We start from the raw sequence: 27,568 nt of genomic DNA, 5'->3' as shown, positions 1-27,568 counted from the left end.
TATAGTGTGGAAATGTCAAGGCCCAGGTCGTTTACGCCAGAATCAACAATTTCTGACTGGGAGTTTACCGATATGTGCCTGGCAAGCCTGTTTGAGGAGACCAGACCAGAGTCCCCGCAGTCAGTTTTATCAGACTTTGAACTTGACAAGTTATTTAGTAGCAGGGCATTGTCCCCGGAATCTGTGTCTTCCGATTTTGAGTTTTCGCTTCTGCAGGACTGGTTGGTAGATTTTAGAGCATCCTCCCCAGAATCTGTGGCCTCAATTGAGCAGCATTCTTTATCTCCTCGCATGACATTTGACCAGATGGGCAGTCAACATTGTAACTATTACTTACAGTACTCTGGAAGTAGACCAGTCTCACCTCTTTCAACGCTGTCAGATGTTGAGTATTACGGATATTGTCTGGAGGAATTGTTTGATGAAAACAGACCAGATTCACCAGATTCACTTTCTTCTCCAGTTGAAGTTAAACACACAAGCGTAGCTGTAAGACCATCACCACAGCTTTCCGCTGGAAGACCTTTCACATATGCAGAGATTGTGCGAGGCGTTACACGTGAGAAACATGGAGATGCTGTGTTGGCCAGCAAATCATTTGAGTTGACACCTGTTTGGCCTCCATCAATTTCTTCATATGAGGAATATACTCAGTTCTCCATATACAATTGGGTCAATGAGTTGAGACCACAGTCTCCCGAGTCAGTGGCATCTCAAAGCGAACTAAGGCCCCTGTCACCTGACTCACCTGTTCCTGAGTTCACATCTCCCCATGTCGGTTATAGTGTGGAAATGTCTAGGCCCAGGTCGTTTACGCCAGAATCAACAATTTCTGACTGGGAGTTTACCGATATGTGCCTAGCAAGCCTGTTTGAGGAGACCAGACCAGAGTCCCCGCAGTCAGTTTTATCAGACTTTGAACTTGACAAGTTATTTAGTAGCAGGGCATTGTCCCCGGAATCCGTGTCTTCCAATTTTGGGTTCTCCATAGACAATTGGGTCAATGAGTTGAGACCACAGTCTCCCGAGTCAGTGGCGTCTCAAAGCGAACTAAGGCCCCTGTCCCCTGACTCACCTGTTCCTGAGTTCACATCTCCCCATGTCGGTTATAGTGTGGAAATGTCAAGGCCCAGGTCGTTTACGCCAGAATCAACAATTTCTGACTGGGAGTTTACCGATATGTGCCTGGCAAGCCTGTTTGAGGAGACCAGACCAGAGTCCCCGCAGTCAGTTTTATCAGACTTTGAACTTGACAAGTTATTTAGTAGCAGGGCATTGTCCCCGGAATCTGTGTCTTCCGATTTTGAGTTTTCGCTTCTGCAGGACTGGTTGGTAGATTTTAGAGCATCCTCCCCAGAATCTGTGGCCTCAATTGAGCAGCATTCTTTATCTCCTCGCATGACATTTGACCAGATGGGCAGTCAACATTGTAACTATTACTTACAGTACTCTGGAAGTAGACCAGTCTCACCTCTTTCAACGCTGTCAGATGTTGAGTATTACGGATATTGTCTGGAGGAATTGTTTGATGAAAACAGACCAGATTCACCAGATTCACTTTCTTCTCCAGTTGAAGTTAAACACACAAGCGTAGCTGTAAGACCATCACCACAGCTTTCCGCTGGAAGACCTTTCACATATGCAGAGATTGTGCGAGGCGTTACACGTGAGAAACATGGAGATGCTGTGTTGGCCAGCAAATCATTTGAGTTGACACCTGTTTGGCCTCCATCAATTTCTTCATATGAGGAATATACTCAGTTCTCCATATACAATTGGGTCAATGAGTTGAGACCACAGTCTCCCGAGTCAGTGGCATCTCAAAGCGAACTAAGGCCCCTGTCACCTGACTCACCTGTTCCTGAGTTCACATCTCCCCATGTCGGTTATAGTGTGGAAATGTCTAGGCCCAGGTCGTTTACGCCAGAATCAACAATTTCTGACTGGGAGTTTACCGATATGTGCCTAGCAAGCCTGTTTGAGGAGACCAGACCAGAGTCCCCGCAGTCAGTTTTATCAGACTTTGAACTTGACAAGTTATTTAGTAGCAGGGCATTGTCCCCGGAATCCGTGTCTTCCAATTTTGGGTTCTCCATAGACAATTGGGTCAATGAGTTGAGACCACAGTCTCCCGAGTCAGTGGCGTCTCAAAGCGAACTAAGGCCCCTGTCCCCTGACTCACCTGTTCCTGAGTTCACATCTCGCCATGTCGGTTATAGTGTGGAAATGTCAAGGCCCAGGTCGTTTACGCCAGAATCAACAATTTCTGACTGGGAGTTTACCGATATGTGCCTGGCAAGCCTGTTTGAGGAGACCAGACCAGAGTCCCCGCAGTCAGTTTTATCAGACTTTGAACTTGACAAGTTATTTAGTAGCAGGGCATTGTCCCCGGAATCTGTGTCTTCCGATTTTGAGTTTTCGCTTCTGCAGGACTGGTTGGTAGATTTTAGAGCATCCTCCCCAGAATCTGTGGCCTCAATTGAGCAGCATTCTTTATCTCCTCGCATGCCATTTGACCAGATGGGCAGTCAACATTGTAACTATTACTTACAGTACTCTGGAAGTAGACCAGTCTCACCTCTTTCAACGCTGTCAGATGTTGAGTATTACGGATATTGTCTGGAGGAATTGTTTGATGAAAACAGACCAGATTCACCAGATTCACTTTCTTCTCCAGTTGAAGTTAAACACACAAGCGTAGCTGTAAGACCATCACCACAGCTTTCCGCTGGAAGACCTTTTACATATGCAGAGATTGTGCGAGGCGTTACACGTGAGAAACATGGAGTTGCTTTGTTGGCCAGCAAATCATTTGAGTTGACACCTGTTTGGCCTCCATCAATTTCTTCATACGAGGAATACACTCAGTTCTCCATACACAATTGGGTCAATGAGTTGAGGCCCCAGTCTCCCGAGTCAGTGGCATCTCAAAGCGAACTAAGGCCCCTCTCCCCTGACTCACCTGTTCCTGAGTTTACATCACCCCATGTCGGTTATAGTTTGGAAATGTCAAGGCCCAGGTCGTTTACGCCAGAATCAACAATTTCTGACTGGGAGTTTACCGATATGTGCCTAGCAAGCCTGTTTGAGGAGACCAGACCAGAGTCCCCGCAGTCAGTTTTATCAGACTTTGAACTTGACAAGTTATTTAGTAGCAGGGCATTGTCCCCGGAATCTGTGTCTTCCGATTTTGAGTTTTCGCTTCTGCAGGACTGGTTGGTAGATTTTAGAGCATCCTCCCCAGAATCTGTGGCCTCAATTGAGCAGCATTCTTTATCTCCTCGCATGACATTTGACCAGATGGGCAGTCAACATTGTAACTATTACTTACAGTACTCTGGAAGTAGACCAGTCTCACCTCTTTCAACGCTGTCAGATGTTGAGTATTACGGATATTGTCTGGAGGAATTGTTTGATGAAAACAGACCAGATTCACCAGATTCACTTTCTTCTCCAGTTGAAGTTAAACACACAAGCGTAGCTGTAAGACCATCACCACAGCTTTCCGCTGGAAGACCTTTTACATATGCAGAGATTGTGCGAGGCGTTACATGTGAGAAACATGGAGATGCTGTGTTGGCCAGCAAATCATTTGAGTTGACACCTGTTTGGCCTCCATCAATTTCTTCATACGAGGAATACACTCAGTTCTCCATACACAATTGGGTCAATGAGTTGAGGCCCCAGTCTCCCGAGTCAGTGGCATCTCAAAGCGAACTAAGGCCCCTCTCCCCTGACTCACCTGTTCCTGAGTTCACATCTCCCCATGTCGGTTATAGTGTGGAAATGTCAAGGCCCAGGTCGTTTACGCCAGAATCAACAATTTCTGACTGGGAGGGTACCGATTTCTGTCTGGCAGGCCTGTTTGAGGAGACCAGACCAGAGTCCCCACAGTCAGTTTTATCCGACTTTGAACTTGACAAGTTATTTAGTAGCAGGGCATTGTCCCCGGAATCTGTGTCTTCCGATTTTGAGTTTTCGCTTCTGCAGGACTGGTTGGTAGATTTTAGAGCATCCTCCCCAGAATCTGTGGCCTCAATTGAGCAGCATTCTTTATCTCCTCGCATGACATTTGACCAGATGGGCAGTCAACATTGTAACTATTACTTACAGTACTCTGGAAGTAGACCAGTCTCACCTCTTTCAACGCTGTCAGATGTTGAGTATTACGGATATTGTCTGGAGGAATTGTTTGATGAAAACAGACCAGATTCACCAGATTCACTTTCTTCTTCAGTTGAAGTTAAACACACAAGCGTAGCTGTAAGACCATCACCACAGCTTTCCGCTGGAAGACCTTTTACATATGCAGAGATTGTGCGAGGTGTTACACGTGAGAAACATGGAGTTGCTTTGTTGGCCAACAAATCATTTGAGTTGACACCTGTTTGGCCTCCATCAATTTCTTCATACGAGGAATACACTCAGTTCTCCATACACAATTGGGTCAATGAGTTGAGACCCCAGTCTCCCGAGTCAGTGGCATCTCAAAGCGAACTAAGGCCCCTCTCCCCTGACTCACCTGTTCCTGAGTTTACATCTCCCCATGTCGGTTATAGTGTGGAAATGTCTAGGCCCAGGTCGTTTACGCCAGAATCAACCATTTCTGACTGGGAGTTTACCGATATGTGCCTAGCAAGCCTGTTTGAGGAGACCAGACCAGAGTCCCCGCAGTCAGTTTTATCAGACTTTGAACTTGACAAGTTGTTTAGTAGCAGGGCATTGTCCCCGGAATCTGTGTCTTCCGATTTTGAGTTTTCACTTCTGCAGGACTGGTTGGTAGATTTTAGAGCATCCTCCCCAGAATCTGTGGCCTCAATTGAGCAGCATTCTTTATCTCCTCGCATGACATTTGACCAGATGGGCAGTCAACATTGTAACTATTACTTACAGTACTCTGGAAGTAGACCAGTCTCACCTCTTTCAACGCTGTCAGATGTTGAGTATTACGGATATTGTCTGGAGGAATTGTTTGATGAAAACAGACCAGATTCACCAGATTCACTTTCTTCTCCAGTTGAAGTTAAACACATAAGCGTAGCTGTAAGACCATCACCACAGCTTTCCGCTGGAAGACCTTTCACATATGCAGAGATTGTGCGAGGCGTTACACGTGAGAAACATGGAGATGCTTTGTTGGCCAGCAAATCATTTGAGTTGACACCTGTTTGGCCTCCATCAATTTCTTCATACGAGGAATACACTCAGTTCTCCATATACAATTGGGTCAATGAGTTGAGACCACAGTCTCCCGAGTCAGTGGCGTCTCAAAGCGAACTAAGGCCCCTGTCCCCTGACTCACCTGTTCCTGAGTTCACATCTCCCCATGTCGGTTATAGTGTGGAAATGTCTAGGCCCAGGTCGTTTACGCCAGAATCAACAATTTCTGACTGGGAGTTTACCGATATGTGCCTAGCAAGCCTGTTTGAGGAGACCAGACCAGAGTCCCCGCAGTCAGTTTTATCAGACTTTGAACTTGACAAGTTATTTAGTAGCAGGGCATTGTCCCCGGAATCTGTGTCTTCCAATTTTGGGTTCTCCATAGACAATTGGGTCAATGAGTTGAGACCCCTGTCTCCAGAGTCAGTGGCGTCTCAAAGCGAACTAAGGCCCCTGTCCCCTGACTCACCTGTTCCTGAGTTCACATCTCCCCATGTCGGTTATAGTGTGGAAATGTCAAGGCCCAGGTCGTTTACGCCAGAATCAACAATTTCTGACTGGGAGTTTACCGATATGTGCCTGGCAAGCCTGTTTGAGGAGACCAGACCAGAGTCCCCGCAGTCAGTTTTATCAGACTTTGAACTTGACAAGTTATTTAGTAGCAGGGCATTGTCCCCGGAATCTGTGTCTTCCGATTTTGAGTTTTCGCTTCTGCAGGACTGGTTGGTAGATTTTAGAGCATCCTCCCCAGAATCTGTGGCCTCAATTGAGCAGCATTCTTTATCTCCTCGCATGACATTTGACCAGATGGGCAGTCAACATTGTAACTATTACTTACAGTACTCTGGAAGTAGACCAGTCTCACCTCTTTCAACGCTGTCAGATGTTGAGTATTACGGATATTGTCTGGAGGAATTGTTTGATGAAAACAGACCAGATTCACCAGATTCACTTTCTTCTCCAGTTGAAGTTAAACACACAAGCGTAGCTGTAAGACCATCACCACAGCTTTCCGCTGGAAGACCTTTCACATATGCAGAGATTGTGCGAGGCGTTACACGTGAGAAACATGGAGATGCTGTGTTGGCCAGCAAATCATTTGAGTTGACACCTGTTTGGCCTCCATCAATTTCTTCATATGAGGAATATACTCAGTTCTCCATATACAATTGGGTCAATGAGTTGAGACCACAGTCTCCCGAGTCAGTGGCATCTCAAAGCGAACTAAGGCCCCTGTCACCTGACTCACCTGTTCCTGAGTTCACATCTCCCCATGTCGGTTATAGTGTGGAAATGTCTAGGCCCAGGTCGTTTACGCCAGAATCAACAATTTCTGACTGGGAGTTTACCGATATGTGCCTAGCAAGCCTGTTTGAGGAGACCAGACCAGAGTCCCCGCAGTCAGTTTTATCAGACTTTGAACTTGACAAGTTATTTAGTAGCAGGGCATTGTCCCCGGAATCCGTGTCTTCCAATTTTGGGTTCTCCATAGACAATTGGGTCAATGAGTTGAGACCACAGTCTCCCGAGTCAGTGGCGTCTCAAAGCGAACTAAGGCCCCTGTCCCCTGACTCACCTGTTCCTGAGTTCACATCTCCCCATGTCGGTTATAGTGTGGAAATGTCAAGGCCCAGGTCGTTTACGCCAGAATCAACAATTTCTGACTGGGAGTTTACCGATATGTGCCTGGCAAGCCTGTTTGAGGAGACCAGACCAGAGTCCCCGCAGTCAGTTTTATCAGACTTTGAACTTGACAAGTTATTTAGTAGCAGGGCATTGTCCCCGGAATCTGTGTCTTCCGATTTTGAGTTTTCGCTTCTGCAGGACTGGTTGGTAGATTTTAGAGCATCCTCCCCAGAATCTGTGGCCTCAATTGAGCAGCATTCTTTATCTCCTCGCATGACATTTGACCAGATGGGCAGTCAACATTGTAACTATTACTTACAGTACTCTGGAAGTAGACCAGTCTCACCTCTTTCAACGCTGTCAGATGTTGAGTATTACGGATATTGTCTGGAGGAATTGTTTGATGAAAACAGACCAGATTCACCAGATTCACTTTCTTCTCCAGTTGAAGTTAAACACACAAGCGTAGCTGTAAGACCATCACCACAGCTTTCCGCTGGAAGACCTTTTACATATGCAGAGATTGTGCGAGGCGTTACATGTGAGAAACATGGAGATGCTGTGTTGGCCAGCAAATCATTTGAGTTGACACCTGTTTGGCCTCCATCAATTTCTTCATACGAGGAATACACTCAGTTCTCCATACACAATTGGGTCAATGAGTTGAGGCCCCAGTCTCCCGAGTCAGTGGCATCTCAAAGCGAACTAAGGCCCCTCTCCCCTGACTCACCTGTTCCTGAGTTCACATCTCCCCATGTCGGTTATAGTGTGGAAATGTCAAGGCCCAGGTCGTTTACGCCAGAATCAACAATTTCTGACTGGGAGTTTACCGATATGTGCCTGGCAAGCCTGTTTGAGGAGACCAGACCAGAGTCCCCGCAGTCAGTTTTATCAGACTTTGAACTTGACAAGTTATTTAGTAGCAGGGCATTGTCCCCAGAATCCGTGTCTTCCAATTTTGGGTTCTCCATAGACAATTGGGTCAATGAGTTGAGACCACAGTCTCCCGAGTCAGTGGCATCTCAAAGCGAACTTAGGCCCCTCTCCCCTGACTCACCTGTTCCTGAGTTTACATCACCCCATTTCGGTTATAGTGTGGAAATGTCTAGGCCCAGGTCGTTAACGCCAGAATCAACAATTTCTGACTGGGAGTTTACTGATATGTGCCTAGCAAGCCTGTTTGAGCAGACCAGACCAGAGTCCCCGCAGTCAGTTTTATCCGACTTTGAACTTGACAAGTTATTTAGTAGCAGGGCATTGTCCCCGGAATCCGTGTCTTCCGATTTTGAGTTTTCCCTTCTGCAGGACTGGTTGGTAGATTTTAGAGCATCCTCCCCAGAATCTGTGGCCTCAATTGAGCAGCATTCTTTATCTCCTCGCATGACATTTGACCAGATGGGCAGTCAACATTGTAACTATTACTTACAGTACTCTGGAAGTAGACCAGTCTCACCTCTTTCAACGCTGTCAGATGTTGAGTATTACGGATATTGTCTGGAGGAATTGTTTGATGAAAACAGACCAGATTCACCAGATTCACTTTCTTCTCCAGTTGAAGTTAAACACACAAGCGTAGCTGTAAGACCATCACCACAGCTTTCCGCTGGAAGACCTTTTACATATGCAGAGATTGTGCGAGGCGTTACACGTGAGAAACATGGAGATGCTTTGTTGGCCAGCAAATCATTTGAGTTGACACCTGTTTGGCCTCCATCAATTTCTTCATACGAGGAATACACTCAGTTCTCCATACACAATTGGGTCAATGAGTTGAGACCCCTGTCTCCCGAGTCAGTGGCATCTCAAAACGAACTTAGGCCCCTCTCCCCTGACTCACCTGTTCCTGAGTTCACATCTCCCCATGTCGGTTATAGTGTGGAAATGTCTAGGCCCAGGTCATTTACGCCAGAATCAACAATTTCTGACTGGGAGTTTACCGATATGTGCCTAGCAAGCCTGTTTGAGGAGACCAGACCAGAGTCCCCGCAGTCAGTTTTATCCGACTTTGAACTTGACAAGTTATTTAGTAGCAGGGCATTGTCCCCAGAATCCGTGTCTTCCGATTTTGGGTTCTCCATACACAATTGGGTCAATGAATTGAGACCACAGTCTCCCGAGTCAGTGGCGTCTCAAAGCGAACTAAGGCCCCTGTCCCCTGACTCACCTGTTCCTGAGTTTACATCTCCCCATGTCGGTTATATTGTGGAAATGTCTAGGCCCAGGTCGTTTACGCCAGAATCAACAATTTCTGACTGGGAGTTTACCGATATGTGCCTGGCAAGCCTGTTTGAGGAGACCAGACCAGAGTCCCCGCAGTCAGTTTTATCAGACTTTGAACTTGACAAGTTATTTAGTAGCAGGGCATTGTCCCCGGAATCCTTGTCTTCCGATTTTGAGTTTTCGCTTCTGCAGGACTGGTTGGCAGACTTTAGAGCATCCTCCCCAGAATCTGTGGCCTCAATTGAGCAGCATTCTTTATCTCCTCGCATGACGTTTGACCAGATGGGCAGTCAACATTGTCACTATTACTTACAGTACTCTGGAAGTAGACCAGTCTCACCTCTTTCAACGCTGTCAGATGTTGAGTATTACGGATATTGTCTGGAGGAATTGTTTGATGAAAACAGACCAGATTCACCAGATTCACTTTCTTCTCCAGTTGAAGTTAAACACACAAGCGTAGCTGTAAGACCATCACCACAGCTTTCCGCTGGAAGACCTTTTACATATGCAGAGATTGTGCGAGGCGTTACACGTGAGAAACATGGAGATGCTTTGTTGGCCAGCAAATCATTTGAGTTGACACCTGTTTGGCCTCCATCAATTTCTTCATACGAGGAATACACTCAGTTCTCCATACACAATTGGGTCAATGAGTTGAGACCCCTGTCTCCCGAGTCAGTGGCATCTCAAAACGAACTTAGGCCCCTCTCCCCTGACTCACCTGTTCCTGAGTTCACATCTCCCCATGTCGGTTATAGTGTGGAAATGTCTAGGCCCAGGTCGTTTACGCCAGAATCAACAATTTCTGACTGGGAGTTTACCGATATGTGCCTAGCAAGCCTGTTTGAGGAGACCAGACCAGAGTCCCCGCAGTCAGTTTTATCCGACTTTGAACTTGACAAGTTATTTAGTAGCAGGGCATTGTCCCCAGAATCCGTGTCTTCCGATTTTGGGTTCTCCATACACAATTGGGTCAATGAATTGAGACCACAGTCTCCCGAGTCAGTGGCGTCTCAAAGCGAACTAAGGCCCCTGTCCCCTGACTCACCTGTTCCTGAGTTTACATCTCCCCATGTCGGTTATATTGTGGAAATGTCTAGGCCCAGGTCGTTTACGCCAGAATCAACAATTTCTGACTGGGAGTTTACCGATATGTGCCTGGCAAGCCTGTTTGAGGAGACCAGACCAGAGTCCCCGCAGTCAGTTTTATCAGACTTTGAACTTGACAAGTTATTTAGTAGCAGGGCATTGTCCCCGGAATCCTTGTCTTCCGATTTTGAGTTTTCGCTTCTGCAGGACTGGTTGGCAGACTTTAGAGCATCCTCCCCAGAATCTGTGGCCTCAATTGAGCAGCATTCTTTATCTCCTCGCATGACGTTTGACCAGATGGGCAGTCAACATTGTCACTATTACTTACAGTACTCTGGAAGTAGACCAGTCTCACCTCTTTCAACGCTGTCAGATGTTGAGTATTACGGATATTGTCTGGAGGAATTGTTTGATGAAAACAGACCAGATTCACCAGATTCACTTTCTTCTCCAGTTGAAGTTAAACACACAAGCGTAGCTGTAAGACCATCACCACAGCTTTCCGCTGGAAGACCTTTTACATATGCAGAGATTGTGCGAGGCGTTACATGTGAGAAACATGGAGATGCTGTGTTGGCCAGCAAATCATTTGAGTTGACACCTGTTTGGCCTCCATCAATTTCTTCATATGAGGAATACACTCAGTTCTCCATTTACAATTGGGTCAATGAGTTGAGACCACAGTCTCCCGAGTCAGTGGCGTCTCAAAGCGAACTAAGGCCCCTGTCACCTGACTCACCTGTTCCTGAGTTCACATCTCCCCATGTCGGTTATAGTGTGGAAATGTCTAGGCCCAGGTCGTTTACGCCAGAATCAACAATTTCTGACTGGGAGTTTACCGATATGTGCCTAGCAAGCCTGTTTGAGGAGACCAGACCAGAGTCCCCGCAGTCAGTTTTATCAGACTTTGAACTTGACAAGTTATTTTGTAGCAGGGCATTGTCCCCGGAATCCGTGTCTTCCGATTTTGAGTTTTCGCTTCTGCAGGACTGGTTGGCAGACTTTAGAGCATCCTCCCCAGAATCTGTGGCCTCAATTGAGCAGCATTCTTTATCTCCTCGCATGACATTTGACCAGATGGGCAGTCAACATTGCAACTATTACTTACAGTACTCTGGAAGTAGACCAGTCTCACCTCTTTCAACGCTGTCAGATGTTGAGTATTACGGATATTGTCTGGAGGAATTGTTTGATGAAAACAGACCAGATTCACCAGATTCACTTTCTTCTCCAGTTGAAGTTAAACACACAAGCGTAGCTGTAAGACCATCACCACAGCATTCCGCTGGAAGACCTTTTACATATGCAGAGATTGTGCGAGGCGTTACACGTGAGAAACATGGAGATGCTTTGTTGGCCAGCAAATCATTTGAGTTGACACCTGTTTGGCCTCCATCAATTTCTTCATATGAGGAATACACTCAGTTCTCCATACACAATTGGGTCAATGAGTTGAGACCCCTGTCTCCCCAGTCAGTGGCATCTCAAAACGAACTTAGGCCCCTCTCCCCTGACTCACCTGTTCCTGAGTTCACATCTCCCCATGTCGGTTATAGTGTGGAGATGTCTAGGCCTAGGTCGTTTACGCCAGAATCAACAATTTCTGACTGGGAGTTTACCGATATGTGCCTAGCAAGCCTGTTTGAGGAGACCAGACCAGAGTCCCCGCAGTCAGTTTTATCCGACTTTGAACTTGACAAGTTATTTAGTAGCAGGGCATTGTCCCCAGAATCCGTGTCTTCCGATTTTGGGTTCTCCATACACAATTGGGTCAATGAGTTGAGACCACAGTCTCCCGAGTCAGTGGCGTCTCAAAGCGAACTAAGGCCCCTGTCCCCTGACTCACCTGTTCCTGAGTTTACATCTCCCCATGTCGGTTATATTGTGGAAATGTCTAGGCCCAGGTCGTTTACGCCAGAATCAACAATTTCTGACTGGGAGTTTACCGATATGTGCCTGGCAAGCCTGTTTGAGGAGACCAGACCAGAGTCCCCGCAGTCAGTTTTATCAGACTTTGAACTTGACAAGTTATTTAGTAGCAGGGCATTGTCCCCGGAATCCTTGTCTTCCGATTTTGAGTTTTCGCTTCTGCAGGACTGGTTGGCAGACTTTAGAGCATCCTCCCCAGAATCTGTGGCCTCAATTGAGCAGCATTCTTTATCTCCTCGCATGACGTTTGACCAGATGGGCAGTCAACATTGTCACTATTACTTACAGTACTCTGGAAGTAGACCAGTCTCACCTCTTTCAACGCTGTCAGATGTTGAGTATTACGGATATTGTCTGGAGGAATTGTTTGATGAAAACAGACCAGATTCACCAGATTCACTTTCTTCTCCAGTTGAAGCTCAAAACACAAGTCTCAATACAAGTTCCTGCCTACAGTTTACTGTAACAAGACCCGTTGCATTTTCAAATGCTTTGCATGACATCACTCTACAATCACAAGCAAATACTTACTCTACAGAAAATTCAATATTTGTCAACAATTTCCCTGAAATCAAATCAATGTCTGCAAATGGCGCTTTTTCAGCACACCATTCAGTGAAAAAGCTGACCCAGCTCAATCTCGTCCCTTCTAAATCCATACCATATGAGTCCACACTATATAGTAAGCAACATGGGCTAAGAGTTAAGTCATTCCGTAACAAGTTAATGTCACATGTGTATGATCCTTTATACAAGGGAAAATTTTCTTGTACTGAAACAAGATTTTTTGAATCTATGTTTGAAAAACAGCTTTGCATGGTCAGTGGTGCACCACAAAAGCATTATGACATAATAGCCACCAGGGTTGCAGAACAACAAGTTTCGGAAGTTTCGTTTAGTTCTCATAGCACATCAGTTGACAAAAGACCTGATGAGTTATGGTCATTTGCTGTGATCACTGGTTCTATGTCACCAGCATGTCAAAGCGATTCTGGAATATCATGGTCTGAAACAGTGGATACAAGATCCACAGGTCATCACCAGCATGCAGTGGAAAGTGATTTTAATGAGAGTCCTTTATTTTCAGAGTATAGGCAACCATCACCTGAAATATTACCTCCAGATGATGAAAATCCTTTTAATTCAACCAGCTTGTTCATTGACCAGAGGCCACCTTCCCCAAAATCATTTGCCTCATTTGATGAGTTCACTGCCCTATCTCCTGACTCTCTTATTCCCCAGTTCGACTGTCAACCTTGTTATGACATGCATTTGTCAGAAAACAGATCTGTTTCACCAGATTCACCAATGCTGTTGAGCGATTGCCCTAATTTATGTGTTGATACTGTGTTTAATGCAATCAGACCAGATTCTCCTGATTCGATTGTGTTTGACAGTGAGTGTCATGAGTCTTTCAGTAATATGCCTACAGAAAATGAATACACACAGTCATTCCTTGACTTCTGGTTGTCTGAGTTAAAGCCATCTACCCCTCAAATACTTGAAAGATCAGGAGATTTAGTTTTAAGCCAGCTGCCATGTGGGCAAAGTCTTCGAGATGAGACCGTTACCACAGGGAACAGATTTGTATATAAGCCAGTCTCCCGTGCGTTAATGGCACACATACATGATCCAGTCTATGATGGAAAATATGTCTATGATAAAGACAAATTTGACGATTTAACAGTCAGTATGACAAAGCAACATAGCCCAGCTAAATCTTGTCATTTTGCAAGCATCATACCAGACACCATACCATTACAGGATTCCTCATTATCCCACTCTACAGTATGTGATCTTACAGTAAAAGATTTACATCCTGAACTTCTGATGCCACCAACTGGAACAAATGAGACAGGACCCATAGTTTCCTCCTCAAACACTGATGACCAGTCTTTTTTTGTCAGACCTCCTCCCCAGACAGCAACAAATCTAGACTAAATCAGATCATACCACACAGTTTTCCCCTCTTTTTCACTGAGTTGAGTCACATGCCATCTGTACAACAAAAATTTGAATGTCATCATGCTGTCTGGCTGGTAGAGGCTTTCCATCAACATACCGAAACAAAGAGAGAATCAAAGAAACGAAGACTTTTGTATGAACATAAATGGACAGATCCTGAATCCCAATTAAAGATGACACACGGCCAAGATTTATTTTACAAGAACATGAAAAGAATATCCATGAGTGAAGACGAGAGAAAATGTTCCTTGGTGTCGGTAAGACAGCACGAGCTCTTGCTCAGCAGTGAATGCAGTGTTGCTTTAAGTAATAAACATGGCAATATAGTGTCAATGTAGAACTCTCGCCTCAAGCTTTCACTTATAACACCCAGAGGTTTGGCTGTTGCATGTTTACATTTAAGCAGAAGGCATTATTTTTCACTGGAGCTCGACTAATGGAAATGATATGATAGATGGATTGACCCTGTCTTGAGTGACATGAGCTTCTTGTCCTGGTATGGTATGCTCTCATAAGCTACATAGATAAAGAGCTAACCAATGGACTTGTGATATCTTTATAGACTGCCTGATGTGACTGCTTAAGGGCTAAGAAGATTCATATGTCTTAATTATATATAGGTGCCACACATATCCTTTATTTGTCTAAGATTGCAATCAACTGTAGTTGCATTTTGCTATTTACATATTCACTAAACAGCCATCAAAGTCTAAACCAACCAATTAATTTTCCACAGTGGGAGGCAAGTACTGTCTGTGATCTGTTTGGGAAAAGGAAGGCAAACAGAACAGAGACTTTCCACTCCATTGTCACCCCTAATGTTTCCTAACATGGCAATGCCCTCTTGGTAACCATGTCCAAAAAAGATCAAATTAGAATTAAAAATGAATTGTGATGGCATAATTTTTTTTTCTGTAGCTAAATATTGCCATCCACCACTGCCCTCTCTCCCACATTCTCATATGACTAGGCAGGGGATTGCATTATTTCCACCAGGGAACCACCAATAGAGTGGTATGTCTGTTGGCTGTTGTCACTACTCTAATAACAGCATTATTTACCTTTTGGGAGATAGAGCAGCATTTGTTTGTGACAAATACTGTAAACTGGTGGGTTTAGCATTTTCATGGCAAGTACAGTGCTTCCTGCCTTTATGTTATGACAGGGCAGTGAATTGAGTGTGAACTTATGCATGTCTACCTGATTTTGAGTTAATTTTAGCCCTGCTTTTATTATTAGAAAATTATACCGTGTTGCCAGTGATGTTCTCAATATAATGTAATCCAAACAGGCTATTATCATGAATATTTCAAAAATGTCTTAATTTTGCAACATCTTAATCGTTCATTACATTTTAAATTGTATGTGGTCCGTTAGATAACTGTTATTTGCATATATAAGATACTACTGCAATGGCCGAGGTGCAAGTGGGCTACAAGTGAATTTCCTCATGCAAGACTCTGCTGTTATGTAAAAAGCCTGTCCTTGACAAATGCTTGCTTCATTTGACTCTTCCATTCATCACATAAGTCATATTTATTCTTATTTTTTCCCATTCCATTGTATCATTTCTCGCAGGTATCGATCGCATCTTCCAGGACAAATCTTTCAGAATCTTCAAAACAAAAAATAAATTTGGGACAGAGTCAGGTCCCTCCAACCGAGACACCATTCTCAGCACACGATTCAAACTCACTTTCCGCTGAAAAATTAGAATTACCAACTGCAGGTACCTTAGACCTAAATAAAACACAATCTGAAATCACACTGACCAATCAAAGAAGCTTACCACAGGAAAAAGATGAAAAACTTCAATTATCCAAACAAAGTGAAAATAGTGGCTTAGCTAAACCAAGCTCAGTGATCCCAGACTCACTTTGTCAAACAGCGCAAGACAGTCCAGAAGACCAAATCATCATATCTTCAAATTCCACTCTAACACCACCAGGGTCTGGGTCCCCTCAACTTGACCCAATGCTGTCAGATCTGGAGGAAATTAAACTTAATTTACGACCAGAGACACTTGACCCACCTCTATCAGAATCCAGAGATGAAAGCTCTGAAGATGATCAAATGTATGAGTTTGACGACCTTTCAAATGAAGATCGATGCCCTGCAGTAGATAGTGATATTTTAAAAGTCGAGATGTCATCTGTTATACAACTTGTAGAAGACGCTAACCACTCAAATGTAGCAGTCACAGAGCCTGCACATTTCAAGACATCATATCAAGACGAACTTGAAGTCGATTCAGTCGCTCCTGATAGAACAAAAACCTCAGAGACAAGTCAATCACCAAGCCTTGCTGGCCGTAAAGATTGTGTCATATCCCCTATTAAGTCACTTTCAACTCCAGAATCTCCCCAACGACTTTGGAAAGTGATGGAGCCATCACTGAATTCAAGTTTCCCTTTGGATGTATTACAGTCCAGCAAATATGATGAAAATACTACTGAGACATTTTCTTCAGCGCCTTCCCCCAAAGTAGCTGCAGAAAATCAGTCTTACAAACCAGACGAGCCTCTGGCTAATCTTTGTGAGGAAGATTGTACAACTGATATTTTTCAACATCAAGACAAACTTGAATCAGCTATATCATCTGATGATTCAAGGGGTGTAACAGAAGAAACAGATTTATTGGAGGCAATTTCTGCTGAAGCCACTTGGAGTGAAGATATCTCTTCTCAGTCATTTTCTGATTTGACTCCAGAGACAGTTACATCTGCAAGACATTTTAGCTTTGAGGAACTGATGCCGAACCGCTCTCCAGGGAACTTGGAGGCATCCTCAGATGAGGGAAGGCAGAGGACCAGTGGACAGCATTCAGAAGAATCTCTGACTCCAGTAGACTCTGAATGTTTTGACTCCCAGCCCACTTCAGTTGAATCCAAAGCCGAGATGACTTCATCAACCTCCGATGAGGAGTATAACATCCCACTTGGGTATGAGGAAACTTCTTCCACCAAAACCATCAATACCCACATGCCTCCAGAATATGCAGAAGTTGTGCATAGTGGTGCAGACAGCCCAACCTTTGGATACTCTGATCCAGAGTCTTACTTTGACTGCAAACAGGTTACATCAGATTTCTCAGAGACTGAGCCTGATGAACCTGAGACAAGTACTAGAGCAAGTGGAGATCAGCCCCAAGATGACCTCAGCCATCCTTCAGTGCTGGAAAGGGTGAATCCAAGAGTCTTGTTGTCCTCTGAAAGTGAAGATTATGAGGATGCTCCTTTTGTCCATGACCCCATTTATGATGTACACAAAGAGAATGAAGACTTCTTAAACTCTTCAGAAGCATCAGATGAAGAATTCACCATGTGTGAGGCCGCACAACCGCCTCTTGTCTGTGAAATTGGGACATATGATGTTACTGATAAAACTCTGTCAAGGGTAAGATGAGATGTGGTAAACTACCCCGAGCTGCAAGCTTTTTTCCAGAACCAAGCTTAACCAAATACTATATTTGCTTCAGAGAGGAATGACTGCTAACCCCCTGGCTACGTGGATGGGATCTAAAACTCCTTGAAACCCTATTTTGTTTTGATTTCGGATTTTATCACTCCTAACTCGGCATGTCACTTTGCTTCCTGTAACCAGCTGTATCACTCACAGTATTAACATAAGCTACATGTTTTTTTTTTTCATGAGCAATAAGCACATTCATTGGTTAATTAGTAAAAGCATGGTGACGTTATTCCAAATTACAGACTGCCATGTTGTGCTTTCCACTGTAATACATGAAGACGCATTGTAAAATACTCAAAATCAATGGAAAGTGCACCATATCACTCTGCCTGTTGCTTGCTTTGCTGCAAACATTGCCTTCATATATTGTCATTCATTAAACCTTAAATGATTTGTGTCACTTGGTCAGGAGATCACTGCAGAGCTTGGATCAATGTCAGAAAGTTCAGATGATGAATTTTTGACCACCAGAATAGTGAGAAGGAGAGTTGTCATTCAGGTATCTGATGTAGCATGATTGATGATATTTTAAAATAGCATGCAGGGTGTGACTTTCAGAGTGCAACTTTCACCAGACTACGTCTTCCCTGTCATGTTTATGTCTATTAACCGTTAGTCTCATCAAAATGGGTGAAAAATGTGTGTGTAAAAATTAATTAAAGGTTTATAAGAAACTTGACACTTGATTTGCACAGATGGCTGAACTTCACGGAGGCGTTTTATGCTGCTGTGAGCATTTCTCTGTTAATTTGTCAACCTACTGTAACCTCTTTTTCCCTGAGAATGCAATTTTTTCCCTTCTCTCACTGAATTACTACCCAAAATGCAAGTTTTGTATCCTGTTTTCCTCTAACATGCGTTTGCATTTTATTTTTGAAGTGGAAACTTAAACACGCACAGATTACACTGACACAAGTTAGCTTTCCAGATTATTGTTTGTCTTGTTTGCTTTGCAGGCTGATCAAATGCCTGACCTCCCCGCTCAGTCAGTGACAGAAGAAAAGTACAGGGATGAAAATGGACACATTGTAGTCAAGAAGGTAAAGCAAGATTCTATGTGAGCTCTAATGCACATATCGCATGGTAGTATTTAAAGGGAAGCAACAACAGACAGTGCAAATTGGTGATTGTGCAGCAATACCAAAGATCTTTGCTACATGGTTGCTCCATTTCACTCCGAGACAGACGATATTACTTTCTGGAAAATGGTTATGTGGTTGTTTACCCTTTCCTTTAAACACTGCAGCACCTAATAGTCTTTGAACACATGACCTTCCTCAGGTTACTCGCAAAATTATTCGCAAGTGTGTCTCCGCGGATGGTGTGGAGCGTGAAGAGGTATCATTCGAAGGAGCTCCCCAGGGATCCATCAGTATGGCAGAAGGAGATGGATACTCTAAGGTGGTGAAGCGAACTGTAATAAAGAGTGAGGGAGACCACACAGAGGTGTGTTCACTATACATTATGTGTGTTCAATATTATAGTCTTTTTTTAACAATTAATTTAATTAATTTCAACAGGAAATACCAGACATGCCAGCATTTATATTGGTGTTAGTAGATAGACAGCAATTAAATAACTAACAAATGACTTTTTCTTCTGACCAAGGTAACATTAGCTGAATGTGAGGGTTACGCAGCATCAAGGCAGGAGACAACTGAAGGTTGCAAGGTCAGTCGCGTTGAAAGGACAACAGTGGTGGAGGGTGAAAGGACAATGACGCATCAGGGTGATCCGACTTTGGCCTCTGACCTCTCCTCAGCCCAAGATGACTTCAAACAGGTTTGTCAATAACATCATCAGTACCCCCTAACCCTGACTTAGTAGTTTGTACATGTGTACACGATGCATTGTATGTGATAGGGCTTGTGTAGAAAAGTATTTCACCTGCATATGAAGAAGTACCAAGTTTTTGTGTCATATTTAAATCATTCCATATTAAGTGAATACTGTTCTCTCCTTTTCATGCCACCAGGCCCTAGGTTATATAAGTGGTTTTAGCAGAACAGAGCTCCCTCATGTGGTAGAAAGAGAGACTGTCAAAGAAGATGGAACTGTGGTCAGGAGGTGTGTGAGTGCTGGAGTGCACCTGTGTGCGTGTGTGTGCGTGCGTGACTATTTGCAATTTGTGTGTGTATATTCTTACAATGGTAACTGTGCTCGAGGTTTCTAATCGAATGTTGACTAATTTTTGCTAATCATTAACCGCTCAGTCAAGTAGCATTTTCCAATTCTAATATATGCTATACGAATGCTGACAGATAAAACACATGGCCCATTATTGTTACATGCATGCAATTGGAATCATGTTTAGAGGAACAATTGTGCAGATTGAATCAAATAACGTTACATTACTGATGACTGAAGGAAGAATGTGATTCAGTTCATGTGTGATACCGTAAATCATAGTTTTATCATATCAATTACATTCTGATATTGCTATTATTATTATTTCATTTACTGTGTACTATTATGTATTGTGACACGTTCTCTCTCTCGCCTCTCTGAGAGAACATCCAAGAACAAGCATCCTGTAGATGCCAAACAGCCTTAATTATTCCACATAATTAAGGAGTTAAACGGGAGGCAAAGCAACACAAAGTTATGTGTCTCACTGGTGGTACTTTGCCATCAATGAGGTCGATAATGACAGATATACAAAAAGGTTGGCCAGGGGTCCATGAAAATGATGTTGCATATCTAAGGCCTTCGCTGTTGGCAGATCTAATCCCAGCTGTCGTGGCTCAGAGACATGGTGTGATGTCCTTGATGCGAAGGAGCAGTAAGGTTGGTCTGGCAGCTCATGGTGGCCCAACACCTTAGAAAGACACTTTTTACTGTTTTTTCTCTTCATATCGTCACACATCTCTGGTCGTCGGGGTCTGTTTACATCTAGGTGCCACACAAAATCTGGAGTTGGTCATTTGAATCCTTAAATAGTTTTATAAGTTTCTGCATCTAGAAAGTAGCTATTAAGTTGCTGTGCATGCGATCATAATTCCTGGACTTACAAAGCATGATACAATCTGTATGTGTTTTGTTTCTCTCTTATAACATATCTAACAAGTGTAGCTGCACCTGTCTGTTCAGTTCCACAGAGCTGCTTGTTTTGAGGACGCTGACCTGTTTTCACTCCCCCCCCTTTGCTCCATCTGTAGGGCCCACATGCGTAAAGGTCGCACCGTCAGACGAACAGTGGTGAAGGGAGCTGGACAGCGCAAACAGGTCCTTCTGGAGCAAGTGGACGACCCCAAAAAAGGGTCAAAACCATATGATCTCCAGCAGCATCTCCACCAGCTCTTTCACCGCTACTACAACAAAGAAAAGGAGGACGACGAAGAGGAGGAGGAGGAGGAGGAGGAGGAAGAACAGAAGAATGTGTAACACTCTCCCCCACTCCCTTGCTCTGCCCATGCTAAAGTCCCCCCAATCCTATGCATTAGCCACATGCAATCCCAGTGTGCACCGCGGCACCTCAAAGCTACCACAGTCTTCCCATTTAAGTCTTGGAAGATAACCTTTTGTTCACAATTTGGAATTTTCTTCCCTGGCTTGTATAATGTATTCATGATTTTCTTTTCATGTTCTGGTGTAGTTTTACCTTTTTTGTGACCAAAGAAAGCCTTCTGTTGTTTTCCTGATTCATTTAATTTTCCATGTCAGAATTGTCTCAATATTTTTGTCTTTATGCTGTGGTAGAGCAACGAAAAAAAGAGGAATACTATTCACATCAACTAACTCACAAAAAACCTCCTGAAGGTAAAGAACATTTTACCTGCAAAACACTGGTACTACTCTCTGAGTAGGTGCTTGGACTGAAAGACAATGTCTCACACTGCACTGCCTCTCACAACCAGAGTTTCTCAGATATTCCTTATTTAAAAAACTGTCTCACTCACTGTACTAGCCTCTCCGCTCTTTTGATTCATGTGGTCAAGATGTCACACAAAGAAAACCAGACTGTATCGACACTGAATTTAACTGCTGCTGCTGTGTCTTGTGTAGGCTGTGTAATCTGTCTTTGGAAATTATATATTATCTATAATCTAGACATTACTGACATCAGTAGCCTAGGAATTAATAATCACTCATGTGAAGTAGAGCAGGCATGACTTATCAACATCAGTCATTATGATCCTAGCTTTGACTGCGTTGTAGTTCTATGGATTGCCCTTCTGCCTCTCTTTCCCTTCTGTGTGTCTTTCTTTCCGTGTTGTTATGTTTAATTGTATTCATTTTTGGCTTCTACTCTTAAATTGTGGATCTTGACTCATGCTGTATGAATGGTGAAAGTGTGAGTGAGGCTGTACTCTATTTACTGTATGTTTGAGTGTCTCAATGTTGAGTTAAATACCGAATTGTCAGCTTCTTTGAAGAAGGTATTGTCTGCATTATTTTATTTTATTTGTATTATTTTAAACTCTGTTTGATGTCTTATTTTTTTTTTATTATTTTCTTCATTTTAAGTTTCGTTTTCCAGTTAGCAGAGAGAACTTACTCTTTGTTTGACTGTCACTGAGAAGCTTCTATTTATTAGGTTGTCTCAGAATTTGCCACTGATGAATAATATAATCAGAGCTGTTTTAGAGACACTTTGTGGTGAGGTCATCAGGTGTTTCTGCTTTATTTAACGTTAGACTTATTTATCTTTTGAATGAGAAAATGTTGGACCAGGTGTTGGCATTTGTGTGGCATGTGTATTTGTGAGTGAACGAGTCCGTTAGTGTAGTAAAAGAATGAGTGTCGGTTTCTGTCAGCAAAGAAAAGAAACATTTATTTTACACAAACTGCATTTGCACTGAATGTCAGGGGGGAACACCTCCATGCTTTTTGTGCACAGGATATGAGGTACAGTATATCTTAGCCACAGAGAAGCTCCTTTTGGTGGGACAGATGATAAATACAAGATAACATTACACCAGACAAATATAACAATATTCACAGCTCTGAGCATTGCTACAGTATGTATCTACATCATGTAATGTATTTATTTCACTATCACTGTTTACTTAGTGATTTAGAAAAAATGTAAAATGCAAACTAGTGGAAGTTCACTGTGACAGGTATGCTTTTAATTTGAAGAATCGGCATCCCTTTTTCTGTGATGAGTTCTATACATATACAATGCATATATAAATATCTATAAGGGCATGTATTACTGTATCAAAATTCAAAAAGACAAAAACGCAATGGCTGCAGTGTGTCTATGGCTGATAGAGAATAAAAGTCTTCAAATGTATGGTGCTGTATCTTGTTATGTCTTGTTAATTTGGACTGTTTTTAACGTGCGAACTCAAACACAATACCATCTGTGCTTCAGTATATTGTGTGTACTATAGCAAAACTATACATGTAATAAATATAGATATTAATATTAAATATAAATTCAAAGCTATGTACACAAAGCGCACAGTTCATGGTTTTTAATTTTTAATCATCTGCTGTTCTGACTGCTGGACATAAGAGTAGCCTGCAGGTCTTGTCTTGCCTGGTGCTGCCCCCAGCTGGACATAAGATGCACTGCAATAGTGGGATACTATTGCAGCAGCAGCAGATACTTGGTAACATCTGTATTAAAAAAAAAAAAAGCGACAGATTTAATAATAGAATAAGGATAATTACAGTTACTACATTTCATTTTTCAGTTCATTTTCACAATTATAAATCATAAAAAGACCACATTATATTATAAACACTGTTATAATCTATTTAATGCCAAACTAGCAAGGTCAACCATTCCAGAAGACTCTATGCGCCACATTTATTAGGACTCTCAAATCTGCTGCTTGAGAAGAAATGTCACTTGATATAAACAAAGCAGAGGCCATGTCAGTGTGAGAAAGAAACAGACATGGCATTTATACCATGGCAGATTTGTCCCCAATTACAGGAAAATAGATTGCTAAAATTACAAGGGATACCAAACTTAAAGGATTTCAACTTTCATTTGCCTGACAGCACCTGTATGTTCCTTTTAGTTTCATGCCTGTATATTCAAAGAGTTTATTCAAGGGCAAAGATCCCAAATAAATCTTTGAAATGCTTCACACACGCAGACATACACACACTACACCAGGTCCCCTCCATTACCGCACTGGGGCAATACTGATCAACCAGCAAAACAAAACAAGTTAAAACTCATTCATTATCACACCTTTTAGCTGATTTATTTATTTCTTAAACATGTTAAGCCATCCATTGCCGTGCTGGCAACAGGTAAACACCATGTAAGGAGTGGTGCATTGCATTGACATCATACGTTTCATCAAAAGAAATGTTTATCATATTTTCCCCTTAAAAAAGAAGAGACCAACCAATTGAAAAGACAGTAAGGATGACGAAGACACTGGCATTGTCCTGCAGTGGTAAGGAGATCACTGGCTGGTAGAAGCACTGATCATCAAGGAAGACATCCCAACATTTATTACAGTCCATCTCTCATTTGACTCGTTCACTGCTGTCTTACCGTCTTCTTGTCTGACTGCAATGCTCTTCAATAAAATGCTTTTACAACGCTTCCAGACTTATTATCCCAACGATCAGGTTAAGACTCAACCTGACTTAAGGTAGAAACTACAGTGCCTTTGCTCCATCTTCATCATCTCCACCTTCTCTGTGCAATTGGCAAAGTAACACACTGGAAATGACAAGAATATAATGACAACAGAAACCCTACATACAATCATACAATACAAGTACAAACATTATGAAAAATGAGCTCGTTTTCTTATCACTTTTATACAAAATGTAAGAGATGCGTCAGCAACCAGGAGTTTATTTTTCCTCCTTTTATGATATGAGGTTTTGATATTCACGCTGGATGTTAACCATAGCTGTGTCATTGTTTTTACAACAGTTCCATGATACTGGAGGACATTAGAAACATTTGGGATAGGACTGATGCACAACATTAACTAATGCAAACAAACAAGTCAGTGATTCACAAATCAAACATAAGATATTATAGTTTCATATGATCTTACTTACAATACCCCCCCCATGCACTACACAATAGTCTTGAATTTTCATATATTACATATATGCTACATTCTCTTATTTCTTATTTCACTGATATAAAGGCAAACATATCTCAATGCAAAGTGTAAGCTGCTCTGCTTTTCTTTACATTTAAATTAGTATTATAGGTTGAAATCTGACAATTCAAACAGTATGACTTAGCTCATAGCAAACATAAATGTAGCTCATAAACTGGATTTGACGTAAACTCTTAATCCCTTTGATAGCAAGAATAGCAATTTCAATGTTTGTTTTTGTTTTTATCAACAATCACAATGTATATACATCACCAGAACTAAAGCAAGCTCAATTTTAACATTCTGATCTTCCAAATGTTTTTGTATTGCACACACATAAATACACATAAAAATACAGAACTAATTTTTGGGAGAGGTTACAGTAGTAGATTTTTAAACATCTCTATTTTATATTTAAAATGCATACCAAAACATCTTAAAAAACAAACAAAAAAAATGTTGTCAATATGCTTATTTCATAATGTCCAAATACTGTGTGCAGCCACCCGGTGGTGGTTTTCGAATGATGTCCATTAATAAAATGCCATAACAGTAAAATGTATTAATACTTGGGTCCTGTGCGATGTCATGTCCATAAAGAGGGATCAGAGGTTGGAGAGCAGCCGTGGGTTGGCTAGTTGACTGCCCTGCTAGATTTGCAGATGGGATTTTTTTTTTTTTGGGGGGGGGGGATGTTTTTGACCACATGTTGATATTCCATTAACTGCAGAAAAAAGAGAGAGAGAGACAGAGAGAGAGAATGTAAATGCGAATGCATACTAACAGGGTACACAGAGCAGTGAAAATGTTTTGTTTTGTGTAAAGAAATAATCAGACGTTTTTTCAGAACAGATATTAGGACACGAAGCAGCAGGAAAAACGCAACTGTGATTAATCTGCCCAAACAGAGTATTTACTTGATGGGAATATCCCTCACACACCTATGGTCCACCCATACAAGTGTTTCAGGTGTTTTCAATGATTTTGTCTGATGACAGCTCTTCTCAGGAATGTGCGGGTGTGTTCAGATGTCTCGCTTATTTCTTGCTTACCCTCCTGTCCATTATGTTGCACCTGCTAACGTCATAACAACTTATACTTTCATCATTCAGAGTTGTTCATATACCAGCTTGGTGACTTTGATGAGTGTGAGGGCTTGTCACAGGAACAGAACTGTAATTAAAGTGATACACTTGTGCATTTCCTGCTATGACAAGTCAAAGACCAATGTTCTTGAACACTCAATCTTTCCGGTTCTCTCTCCAGTCATAGTTTAGCAACCATAATTAGGCACAGCAGGTCTGTCACGCTTTGGATTTCTCCACATGTTGAAGCAGTGTGCTCACTCGGTATCTCATGAGTTTTGAGAGTACTATCTTTTTTCTTTTAGCTTCTTTGAAGCGAAAGAATTATATCATGCACATAGCTATCGAGTACACACCTCAAACCCTTTTACAGGTTATAGTGAAAACAAATCGCCTCCCACCCCGAAGCACGCCTACATCACTGTAGCAAGGTGAGAAGTGAACCAACCACTGGAGGTCTTAAATCAAGGTTTCTGCTGTGTGTTTCTTACTGTCTTACTGTGAGGGGATGCTGGGCGAGCCAGAGCGGTGGAAGTGGATGTTCTGCCACTTTCCGTCGCGGCGGTGCCACACACGGGTCTCCTCAGATTGCATGGTACGGGGCATGCCGGCAACATCCATGTACTGGGTCAGTCGGATATAAGCAATACATGCTGCATTTTCCCCAATTAGGTGCACGTGTGGGTTCAAGAGGATAGTGTGCACAGGCTTATTCCCTTTTGACAGGGCTGGAAAGGAGACAAAATGGCTGATTAAAGGGAGTAAATGTCACTTAATATCACATATTAAGTTAACGTAATAGATATCATCCTATTACTTCCCACATTATGTTGGGCGAAGGTGGTTTGGGAAGTTCCAATACAGCTGCATGAACTAAAAGTCTCCATATTTTGACCATGGATAGTGGACAAGCACAGACATGCCAAGTGATTGAGGTTTCTAGGACATATCTGGTTTATCTGATCTATTTTTACCCAGACTGAGGACATTCTGCCATTTATAGCAGTCATTATTCATTGGTGCTTCTTTTTGCTCCAAGGTTAGTTCATAATCACAGCCATGACCTTGTAAAGTACCAGCAAACATGAACTGTAAATTGATATGATTAAATATTGATATAGAACAAACAATTTAGTCCTGCCCATGCACTATTTACACTCTTCTTCATACAACATGCTCAATATCCCTTTTGCTGTGTTGGCGACCTTCCCTATTTTCAAATATTGATATCAATTCTGAGTTTCTATATATATTATATATTCATGCTACATTGTTTCAACCTTTTCAATACATTTTTGAAGCAATGAAACAAATTTCTGTTTTAGTCTCTCTCTGTACATCCTGGGTTTGTTTCCAGGTCTGGCTCTACATCAACTAACTAATCTCTGCCAGTTTCCTACATATCTGATTCCCATCAACTGATTATGCTCCTGACGGCCTCCACAGCTGTTGCTTATTGCCTTATTAACCATACACCAGTATATATAAGTGTCTGAGCTATTATACATTGTCTGCTACTGCATATATGCTGTTGAGGGTCTCCTTATGAACACATTGAGGGGGAAAAAAAAAACCCAAAAATGACTCACTTAAATCTGAGTAAAAATACAATATATGAGAAAGATACAATATATGATTTGCCAGTGAACGTGAAGGAGAACTGCCTAAAACCTCTCGAGAGGCTTGAAAAGTGGTATTTTCCAGGCAGCATATTACAGGAATAATTACAGAAATATAGAATACACGATTTGAATATATCTATGAATAATTAGACAAATAAACTAAACAAGATGTTAAAAAACGGAGCATAGTACTCACCAAAAATGGGTTGCATTAACATAATACATGCAAAACTATCATTAGCAGAATAGGAGTATGCACTCATGTGATATGTCTTTGAGTTTTCAAAAGGCAAAACAGACATTAAATTGAACAAATAAGTTTTCCCCCACAGACAGTTGAACATGAAGGTTTTCCCACAGTGTT

The 27,568-nt window shown here is 42.4% G+C and overlaps 2 protein-coding genes across 2 annotated transcripts in view; one reads left to right on the top strand and one right to left on the bottom strand.

Annotated features, from left to right (window-relative positions):
- LOC139198782 (ankyrin-2-like) overlaps positions 1-22,702 on the top strand; it is a 67,157-nt gene extending 44,455 nt beyond the window's left edge. Inside the window, exons 43-47 of the mRNA XM_070827724.1 lie at positions 18,420-18,503; positions 18,745-18,909; positions 19,072-19,245; positions 19,439-19,530; positions 20,622-22,702. Of these exons, the coding sequence (XP_070683825.1) occupies positions 18,420-18,503; positions 18,745-18,909; positions 19,072-19,245; positions 19,439-19,530; positions 20,622-20,847 (741 nt within the window). The 3' untranslated portion in view covers positions 20,848-22,702. The remainder of the gene's footprint in view (positions 1-18,419; positions 18,504-18,744; positions 18,910-19,071; positions 19,246-19,438; positions 19,531-20,621) is intronic.
- An 846-nt stretch (positions 22,703-23,548) lies between these two features.
- The window catches only part of camk2d2 (calcium/calmodulin-dependent protein kinase (CaM kinase) II delta 2), a 36,574-nt gene continuing 32,554 nt past the window's right edge, over positions 23,549-27,568 (bottom strand). Inside the window, exons 20-21 of the mRNA XM_070827634.1 lie at positions 26,082-26,310; positions 23,549-25,221 (exon numbers count right to left, since the gene is read on the bottom strand). Of these exons, the coding sequence (XP_070683735.1) occupies positions 25,218-25,221; positions 26,082-26,310 (233 nt within the window). The 3' untranslated portion in view covers positions 23,549-25,217. The remainder of the gene's footprint in view (positions 25,222-26,081; positions 26,311-27,568) is intronic.

The sequence above is a fragment of the Pempheris klunzingeri genome, chromosome 3 (assembly GCF_042242105.1).
Source record: "Pempheris klunzingeri isolate RE-2024b chromosome 3, fPemKlu1.hap1, whole genome shotgun sequence".
NCBI classification, from domain to species: domain Eukaryota; kingdom Metazoa; phylum Chordata; class Actinopteri; order Acropomatiformes; family Pempheridae; genus Pempheris; species Pempheris klunzingeri.
Note: the sequence above shows the minus strand (reverse complement) of the source record. Positions and strands in the feature narration are given on the sequence as shown.